Genomic DNA, 10,775 nt, shown 5'->3' with positions numbered 1-10,775 from the left:
ATGCAGCTAATTCTGCTCTCAGGATACCAATAACAGTGCCCAGCACAGATTGTTGTTGTTGTTGTTTAATTGCTAAGTCATGTCCGACTCTTTGCAACACTATGGACTGTAGCCTGCCAGGCTCCTCTGTCCATGGGATTTCCCAGACAAGAATTCTGGAGTGGGTTGCCATTTCCTTCTCTGAGGGAAATTCCCAACCCAGGGACTGAATCCACATCTCTTGCATTGGCAGGCAAATTCTTTATCTCTGAGCCACCAGGGAAGACCCCAGCACAGATTGGCAACTCGATAAATATTCTTGAGTAAATAAATCAGTAAATATAGACTGGTAAAAGAAAATTCTGTTGAGCAGTCAACTTCAACAGTGGTTGTCATATTTTGGCCCAGGGCTTTCCCCCTAGTGCAATGGAATGATGTTCATCTTTATATAATATCTTGCACTGTATAAGAATTTCACTTCTTCATAAGAAGCTTTTTCTTTTTCTTTTTTTTTTAGCTTTTTCTTTTTAAAAAAAAAAATCTGCATGGCAAAAAAATCTTTATAAGCAAAGTCAAAAAACAAAAGACTTACATCACAGGGAAAGGGCAAATATCTAAAATAGATAAAGAGTTCTGGAGAAGGAACTGGCAATCCACTCCAGTATTCTTGCCTGGAGAATCCCATGGACAGAGGAGCCTGGTGAGGTACAGTCCATGGGGGGTCACAAAGAGTCAGACATGACTGAGCGATAACATACTTACCTACCTCCTGAATTTTTAGAAGAAAAATCTAACATACAAATATGAAAGTGGGAAAAATACATGAAAAGATAGGTTACCAGAAAAACACAGTGGTCTTTAAACAATGAAAAAGTAGTCTACTGTATCAAAATACTGTATAAAAAGAATACAAATTAAAACTACAGTATGAATTTCCCTAGTGGTCCAGTGGTTAAGAATCTGCCTGCCAGTGCAGAGGACTTGGGTTTGAACCCTGGTGTGGGAAGATTTCACATGCTGCAGGGCAACTAAACCCATGTGCCACAACTACTGAGTCCATGTGCTCCAACTACTGAAGCCCATGAGTTCTACAGTCCATACTTCACAACAAGAAAGCCACTGCAATAAGAAATTTCTGCACTGCAACTAAAGAGTATCTCCTCACTGCTCACCACAACTAGAGAAAGCCTGGCACAGCCAAAAATAAATATAAATAGTAAATAAAAAAATTTTAAATTACTCTGAAATGCCATTTTCCACATAATCAGATTAACAAAACAATATTTTGGCAATATGCATGTAGAAAATCAGAACGCTTGTAAATTGCTTGTGAGGATGCAAATTGATAGAGCATTACTGTGATACCCACCAAAAGTATATATACATTTACCGTTTGACCCAGAAATCTCATTTCTAGGAGTCAATCTCAAAGACACATTGGCAATAATTCATTAGGCTACTCATTCATCATTAGGGAACAGGTTGAAAAAAATTATTTTAAGTATAATGCATCTATAAAAAGGAAGTGATAAAGCTGTATAGTGATCTAGGATATGCTAATGGACTTCCCTGGTGGCTCAAATGGTAAAGAATCTGCCTGGAATGCAGGAGACACTGGGTTGGGAAGATCCCCTGGAGAAGGGCATGGTAACCCAGTACAGTATTATTGCCTGGAGAGTCCTATGGCCAGAGGAGCCTGGCGGGCTATGGTCCATGGGGTCACACCGAGTTGGACACAACTGGAGTGACTTTGCACGCATGCGCACAGAAGGATGAAACCTCGAATTAATAAAGATGGTTACCTACAAGGAGAGAGAGGGAACCAGAGTGGAGGGGACAGGAACAGAAGCAAGACAAACTTAAACGTACAATCTGACTTTAGATGTATATACAATTTTTATATAATTAAAAGAAATAGAAAAGAAAAAACATGATTCCCCCCTCTTTAAAATAAACAGAAACGCTTGATCTTAGATGTCTATCAAATTAATGGCATGATCATTAGGAAAATTACTGTAAGAGTCATCGAAACAGTGCTTTGACTGTACATCCTAAGAGGGATACAATTTAACAACAAGAAAAATCATAACAGTTTAAATTACACTGAGAAGTCTTTTAAAAAATATGTTACAGTTTTACTTAAGAAATTAGATTGAAATTAAATCATTCTATAATCATTTAAAATACTTCATTTTGAAATTATTTTATATTTACAAAAAGTTACAAAAATAGTAGAGTTTCTATTTACCTTTCGTCCAGCTTCCTCTAATTTTAACATCTTACATAATCATGCTGCATTCATCAAAACTACGAAACATGAATCTATATAACACATTATCACTCAAAGTCCATAGTTTACATTAGGGCCTACTCTTGGTATTATATATTATTTTATTTTTTGTATAGACATCCAGTTGTTCCAGCACCATTTTTTAAAGCCTATTCTTCATCATTAAATTGTCTTTGAACTTTTGTCAAATATCAAACTACAGTTGTGTCTATTTCTGGGCTTTCTCTTCAGTTCCGTTGGTACATTTATCTGTCCTTTTACCAATACCACGTCATCTTGATTACTATAACTTTATACTTAGTGTTGAAATTGGGTAGTGTGAATCTCCCAACTTTGTTTTTCTGTTTTAGAATTGTTTTGACTACTTTATTTCCTTTGCTTTTTTTTTTTTTTCTTTTTTTCCTTTGCTTTTTGATATACATTTTGGAACTAACTTGCTGGGTTTTGACTGGGATTGTACTGAATCTATGTATTAAATTTGGGATATTTGACATTTTAACAATATTGAGTTTTCAAATTTAATAACATGGATATCTCTTCATTCATGTAGATTTTCTTTGATTTTATTCATCAGTGTTTTGTAGTTTTTAGCCTATGGATTGTGCACATATTTTGTTGAAGAAAGAAAGTGAAAGTCACTCAATCGTGTCTGATTCTTTGCGATCCCATGGACTATACAGTTCATGGAATTCTCTAGGCCAGAATACTGGAAGGGTAGCCTTTCCCTTATTCAGGGGATCTTCCCTACCTGGGGATCGAACCCAGGTCTCCCACATTGCAGGCAGATTCTTTACCAGCTGAGCCACCAGGGAAGTCCAAGGAAACTGAAGTGGGTAGCTTATCCCTTCTCCAGCGGATGTTCCTGACCCAGGATTCAAACCGGATCTCCTGCATTGCAGGCGGATTCTTTACCAACTGAGCTATGAGGGAAGCCCCACATATCCTGTTAGGTTTATATTTAAGTGTACTTTTTGGTTAGTCTGTTAATATGGTGGGCTTTTCATTGATTGGTTTTGAATGTTGAACAGATTCTTAATTCCTGGAATGAACTCCACTTGGTTATGATATATTGTCCTCTATAAATATTGCTAGGTTTGATTTTTAAAAATATTTTGTTTAGGATTTCCACATGAGGGATACTGATCTGCAGTTTTCTATTAATTCCTTTGCCTAGTTTTTTTTTTTTTTCTTTGCCTAGTTTGATATTAGGTTAATATTGGCTGGCCTTATAAAATGAGTTGGAAAGTTTTCTCTCCTCTTCTATAATCTGGAAAACATTATGTAGAATTGGTATTTTTTTTCCTTAAATATTTAGTAGTATTTTCCTATGAAACAACCTGTGTCTGGAATTTCCTTTTAGGAAATTTTTTTTCTACAAAATCAATTTCTTTACTAGATGTAGAAGTATGGGGTTTTTTGTGTTTATTTATTTTTGCCTGAATCTTTGTTGCTCTGTGTGGCCTTTCTCTAGTTGTGGAGCATGGCTTTCTCGTGGTGGTGGCTTCTCTTGTTGCAGAGCACAGGCTCTAGGCACTCAGGCTTAGTTGCTCAAGGCATGTGGAATCTTCCCGGACCAGGGATAGAATCATGTTCCCCGCCTTGGCAGGCAGATTCTTATCCACTGCACCACCTGGGAAGTCCTAGATATAGAAGTTTTAAAATTGTCTGTTTATTCTTGAATGGGTTTTGGTAGTTTGTACCTCTCGAGGAATTTGTCCATTTCATCCACACTATAGAATTTATAGGCATAGAGTTATTTGTAGCAGTCTTTCATTATCCTTTTAAAGTCTGTGATATCTCTTCTTTCATTCTGAATGTTGCTAATTTGTGTCTTCAATTTTTCTTCTTGGTCAATCTGGCTATAGATGTATCAATTTTATCGATTTTTCAAAGAATCAGATTTTAAACTTAAATGTCTGTCATAAAATAGCTAGAGGGAAGCTCAGGGAATTCAGTGCTCTATGATGACCTGGTGGGGGGGATGGAGGTGTGGGAGGGAGGCTCAAGATGGAGGTGATATATGTATAAATAGAGCTGATTCACTTTGTGGTAGAGCAGAAACTAACATAACATTGTAAAGCAATTATACTCCAAAAAAAAAAAAAAGAATCAGCCTTTAGTTTTATTGATTCTGCTCAGCTGTTTTTTTGTTTTCTGTTGTATTGATTCTTGCTATGATATTTATAATTTTCTTTCTTTTAAGTACTTTGGGTTTAATTTTATATTCTTTATCTAGTTTCTTAAAGTGAAGATTAGATTGTTGATATGAGCCTTTTATTCTTTTCCGATATAAGTATTAAACTCTATAAATTTCCCTCTAGCCACTGCTTTCGTAATTCCCTACAAATTTTGAAATATTGCACTTTTCTTTTTTTTTTCAACTCAGAATGTGTTTTTAATTTCCCTTGAGACTTCTTAAATTCTGGAGCACTTACTCAGGCCCATCCACTTGAATAGGGCTTGATTCCAACCTCTGCCTCACCAGCATCATGTGGCTGCTAAACTCTTTCTGCAGCTTTGTAACTTCCCAGCTGCTGTCTTCTTCTGGTTTCCCAAAGTCTTTCCCTATACGTGCACACCTGAAGAGTTGGTCCCTGACTTGAAGGGAATTTGTACAGATTTTGAAGTGCCTTCCCTACAGTACTATCCTCCCCAGTATTTTGCCTTTTAATTTCCAGCCCTTTTGGTAATCCAAATTCCAACTTGTATCTCCTCAGTTTATTAGGACTTTATTTTTCTAATTGAGCTCTATTCTTCAGTCCTGTAAATTGGGAAATGCCCTCAGGTAAAAATCTCGGATCATGTGGAAATTACTTCATGAGCTTTCCTATTTTCAAGGATCACTGTCTTTCAAGGTCTCTGAAGCCTTCAAACAATTGTTTTACATATTTTATCCAGCTTTTACAGTTGTTTTTGGCATGAGGGTTAGTTCCAAAGAAGGTACTCTGTCATAGGCAATACTTAGAAGTCCTCTTTGAGTTTTTGCACTATTGGTAGGAGAAACACAGTGTAGACCCTAGGATTTTAGAGTGAACTATGTGGGTTTTATTTTTTTCCTGCTGATAACTGTTTTCCTTTTGAGAAACAGTTCCTGGGCTTGGTGCAGCCAAAAGCCTGAAAAGAAACACTAAAGGGCTATGGGTCCCAAGCTGACCCTTACAAACTGGGTATTAATTTGAACAAACAAAATATAAAATTGGATATGTACAAAAACATCCCACTGTCAAGTGGGAAGTCAGGTAATAAATATTATATTAGCTCAAGCAGATCTTGAAGGCACAAGACAGTTGCATGAGTGGGTGGCTCAGACTTCCAAGATGCACCATCTTGCAATATTGATACCTTCCCATCAACTCTGACATAGGGCCTCATGGGAAATTCCTTATAATCAACTCTCCCAAGAAGAAAGAAATCAGGCTTGACTCACGAACAGTTCTTCACAATATGCTGAGACTACTCAAACATGGACTGCTACTATATTACAGCCCATTCAGGAAGGCCCTGAAGGATCAACAGGAAGATGAATCCTGTCAGTGAGCAGAATCTTTGCCAGTGCCTCTTGTCTTTCACCTGGTAGGTTCATCTCACCTGGAAGGTAAAAGGGAAAGAGGTTTGGATCTATACAAGTTTATGAGCAATGGCTAGTCTATGCTGGGATACGAAGTAACTTAGAGCAAAGTGACAGGTTTGGTGAAGAAAAGATCTGGAGAGATTTAAGGCAATAGGCTTCTGAGAAAGGCCTCAAACTGTGAAGATATTTTTGTCCCAGTGTGACAATTTACCAAAGGGAACTCATGGTGAGAAAACTAAAATCAGCAAAAGTAGGCAAAATCAGATACACAAGATGACCCATTCATGAATATGAGTCAGACTTATAATAAGAATGAAGGTTACACCATTGGCATAAAGTTTGAGGCCCCTGAGAGCTGTTAATAATGTTCTAATCATTACCAGCAAAGCCTAGGGACAAATCATACCTCATTCTTCATGTATGCTCTAGGTGATGCCAGGGAGTTTATTCCTGAGGGATGGTGGGTCTTCAAGGGAGCACCATCTTGAAGAAAATAACCCCAGGAGGCCTACCTGAAAGCAGAGAGCTGAGGGTTTAATAGGTCATGGCTCAGCCTCTAACAAGTCTTCACATGGAGACACAACAGGACCCACCAGTATGGACCAGCTTAACAGGTAAGCAGGACCAGGGATGAAGCGTCCAGAGACAGGCAGAGAAAACTGGGGCCAGGAGACAAGGGTAGAGAAGCCAGGATGTATGAACTTGGGCCAGGGATCAGGGAGACTGGCTGGGTGCGAACAAGAGGCAGGAGCCCAGAATCCAGGTTGGCTGTGCACACATGGGTTGTGAGACCTTGGGCCACACATTCTGACAGGTCCAGGCAAAGGAGGACTCTTACATGTGGGTTTCAAACCACATTCTCATCAAATTATTTCCTCCCATAGGAAATCAAGGCTGATGGAGCAGTAACCATTGGAAACACGAGGGCACTCTGCGTGCTTACCTGCTCCAGGCTCTTGTGTAGCATTGCCTAAACGTTCTCTTCGCATTCTCTCCACAAGGACACAACAATCTCGGAAGGTCACAAATGAGGGAAACGAGTTCAGACAGAGAAAAGTGACTTGCCCAAGGTCACACAACTGCAGGTATGAGCTGGGACAGGACTCCAGTCCTTTCTGTCTCATAAGTGCATATTCTTGACCACTAAGGCCCACAGGACAGATGAAGGTAAAGCCCCTGGCTGGTAGCAGGTACTCAGGAGAGGTGGGAGAGCCATGTGACATGACTCTGCCAGACACAGAGTGGACACTCAGGAAAGGGTTCATTGGATTGGAAACCCCTCAGAGATTTTCTCTAAACCTCTCACTACACAGATGAGAAAACCAAGTCTCAGGGAACCAGAGTCACAGCAAGCAAGTAGCAGAGCTGGTCGAGGAGCCAGGACTCCTGGTTGCAAGGTGGAGTTCTTTAACAGCAGTCTGCCTCCTAACCATCTCTGCTCTCACCCCTCGCCAGCTGGGACCTTAAACAAGGGCCTGTCTTTCTCCAATCTTTGGTTTCCCATTTGCTGAGGGGCATAACCACTCCCTGAAAGGGCTGGATGAAGGAGGAGATGATGTCCATCAAGTGCAGCATCAGGTTGGACACTCAGTGATTGGTCTTTCTGTCCTTCCCTATCCCCACCTGCACTGTAACTCTCTCATAGACAGTCCCACCAGGGAGGACCTTCTGGGGCAAATTCTGTGCCCCATTAGTCCCTAAAGCACAGGATGGCATCACTCAGATGTAGTGTGTAATCTAAAGCAAAATAAGAGCCCTAACCTATAAAATAAATGTAAGAAAGTTCAACCAAATTTGGATATTCCCTTTGATGGGCTAGTTGAAAGGTGCTTTGACAGATAAAATGCCAAGTTCTTTCATAAAGTACTTTTGGTGTCCCTGTTTGGCTGGTGTCCCAATATGCCCATTGGATGGTCCAGTACCACCTGCAATAAAAAGCCATGTCCCACCCCTCCACTGAGGTCTCAGCATCCCTCCTTCATCGTCTAAGCAGTGGAACAGAAGTGGGATGAGAGGGGTACCAAAACTGGTGGCCTTTTAGGGCCCCACTGGCCTCCCCTCTCAGCCTTTCTGCCCCTAAGATCCCCTGCTCTGCCTCACCCAGGACTGAAGACACGACTCCCTGTCTGAGAACAAAAATGTCCATGGTAGTGCAAAACAGGTTCACTTTTTTTGCTAGATCCTGGAGTCTGATTTTTGGAATATTATTTTAAAGGAAGATTTGCATTGCCAGACACTAGTTCTCAGTGCTTATCCTATAGCGACTCAAGATAAAAACTTGAATTATAAATTTGTCTGATTATCAATGAAAAAGTGGAAAGGGAAACAGAAAACCTTGGTCTTAATATGATCTCCCCTGAAAAGCTGAACTTCTGGATTCCCCAGAAGACATGGGGAGTAGAAGAGAGTCCTCTCCCAGGAATCAAAGACCTGAGTTCTGGGGATGACTCTGCATCCAGTGCCATTGGTACCTGGGAAAGTTCCCACCCTTTTTGTGCTCAGCCTCTTGCCTTCAGGAGGAAAACTGGTTAGATCTGAAAATTAAAGTTTTTTCCAGCTTTTTCATTGATGGTTTTATGCATAAGAGGTGTTTCGAGAAGAGAGAGAAATTAGAGTTGACTGTAGGGAAAGTGTGGGGCCCTGCTCACAGAATCATCAGGATCAATACAGACTTGCTTGCAATGGGAACAGGGATTGTTTAGCCCAAGGGGCAAGTATCAAGTAGATGGCAAATCAGTATTTCTCTTAATTCAATCCCCCCAGATCTATGAAAACACTTCCTCCTGATTCCTTCTTGGCGGGGGGTAGGGGGTTTCTTTGGCCTTGGAGCAGCCATTGCAAGCAAACCTCCAGTTCCTCTCCATCTAAAATGCTTCTCAAGCAATGACCAGGGACAGAGAAGCCTGGTGAAGAATGGGCGTGCCAAACAGGAGTTTGAGCTGAGCTGCATGCCAGCAGAGAGGCAAGTTCAAGAGTAACACAGATATACTCCCTGGATTCTCTGTTGCTGCCCAGTTGCAGGAGAATCTACACTCAGTTCCTACTCCAGTCAGGAATGGCTCTTTCCGCCAAAGGGATTTTCAGTGTCACTCCCGTCACTGCAATGTGACAAAGAGCCCCACATCCAGAGACAGAAAAGGGAGTACTCAACTTAGAGACAGGCAGAACCACTGCATCAAGCCAACAAGGAAGAGGGAGCCATTCCTGGTCAATAATTATGATGAGAATATAGCATGTTGCTATAAACTTTAGAGAAATCAGGCCTCCCTAGCAAGGTGGTGACAAAGATGTCACTTTTTTAAAAACTTAAAGCAATGCCAAAGAGAAAGGAGCTCAAGGACATGGTTTAAGAGACTGAATATCCCTGAAGGATCATATGCAACATGGACGAGGGGACCAACAGAGTTCTTCCACAACACTTAGCACAACTGAAATTAAATAATTATGCGATTCTTTGCTTAATGTCTTTCTCTACCACTGAAATTTCAGCTCCATTAAGTTAGAGACCTTCTTTGTTTTGTTCAACTTGGTATATACTCAGCATGTAACACATGGTTTGGTATATTGTAGGTAATTTTGCCGCATTATTTTTTAAAAGGAAAAAGGGAATTCTGGGAGAGGATGAAGACAGAGCCCATCATTTCTCTTCTAGTGTTGGTTACATTATACAGTGATCACTCTGTAATTAATATTCCAGAATCACCAATTGCTCTGCTTTCCAAGTACTCCCACCGCCCACTTCCTGGGCATCCAGCTTAAACCATCATGGAGACTATAGCCTGTAATGAATCAGAGGAGTCATGGACCATCTTCTACCTTATGGGCATCCCTTCTCTGCCGAAATCCCTCTTCCTTCCTATCTTCTTCATCTTTCTCCTCCTCTACCTGCTCATCCTGGTGGGAAATGCCCTGATCCTGGTGGCTGTGGTGGCAGAGCCCAGCCTCCACAAGCCCATGTACTTCTTCCTGATCAACCTCTCAGCCCTGGACATCCTCTTCACCACAACCACTGTCCCAAAGATGCTGTCCCTATTCTTGCGTGGGGATCGCTACCTCAGCTTCTCTGCCTGCTTCCTGCAGATGTACCTCTTCCACAGTTTCTCCTGCTCTGAAGCCTTCATCCTGGTGGTCATGGCCTATGACCGCTATGTGGCTGTCTGCCGCCCACTGCACTACCCTGTGCTCATGACCCCACAGACCAATGCTGCCCTGGCAGCCAGTGCCTGGCTCACTGCCCTCCTTCTGCCCATCCCAGCAGTGGTGCAGACCTCCCACATGGCTTTTGAAAACATCGCTCACATCTACCACTGCTTCTGTGACCACTTAGCTGTGGTCCAAGCCTCCTGCTCTGACACCACACCCCAGACCCTCATGGGCTTCTGCATCGCCATGGTGGTGTCCTTCCTGCCCCTTCTCCTGGTGCTTCTCTCCTATGCCCACATCCTGGCCTCAGTGCTTCGCATCAGCTCCCGAGAAGGACGGTCAAAAGCCTTCTCCACTTGCAGCTCCCACCTCCTGGTGGTTGGCACTTACTACTCATCCATTGCCATAGTCTATGTGGCCTACAGGGCTGACCTGCCTCTTGACTTCCACATCATGGGCAATGTGGTGTATGCTATTCTCACACCTGTCCTCAACCCTCTCATCTACACGCTGAGGAATAAGGATGTAAAGACAGCCATCACCAAAATGGCATGTCCCTGGAACCCAAATAATCCTGCAAAACCCTGATTGACAGTGAACTTTATTTTATCACAAACACCAATAACAATAGAGGTAAAATTGGACAATTCAGATAGCCAAATAATTAGAACAATAATTCTTAAAATACAGTCCTAGGTATTCTTCCATTGTAACAAAATAATGATTTTCTTTCCTTAATTCACAGACAAAATGGATTGGGCTTTTCAGTTTTTAAGCTGTGACTCCCAAATT

The 10,775-nt window shown here is 41.4% G+C and overlaps 1 protein-coding gene across 1 annotated transcript; it reads left to right on the top strand.

Annotated features, from left to right (window-relative positions):
* The first annotated feature begins 9,605 nt into the window (after window positions 1-9,605).
* LOC122705617 (olfactory receptor 2AT4-like) lies at window positions 9,606-10,571 on the top strand. Its single transcript, XM_043921074.1, has one exon. The coding sequence runs from the start codon at window positions 9,606-9,608 to the stop codon at window positions 10,569-10,571; it is 966 nt and encodes a 321-aa protein (XP_043777009.1).
* Window positions 10,572-10,775: the final 204 nt, after the last annotated feature.

The sequence above is a fragment of the Cervus elaphus genome, chromosome 1 (assembly GCF_910594005.1).
Source record: "Cervus elaphus chromosome 1, mCerEla1.1, whole genome shotgun sequence".
Taxonomy (NCBI): Eukaryota; Metazoa; Chordata; class Mammalia; order Artiodactyla; family Cervidae; genus Cervus; species Cervus elaphus.
Note: the sequence above shows the minus strand (reverse complement) of the source record. Positions and strands in the feature narration are given on the sequence as shown.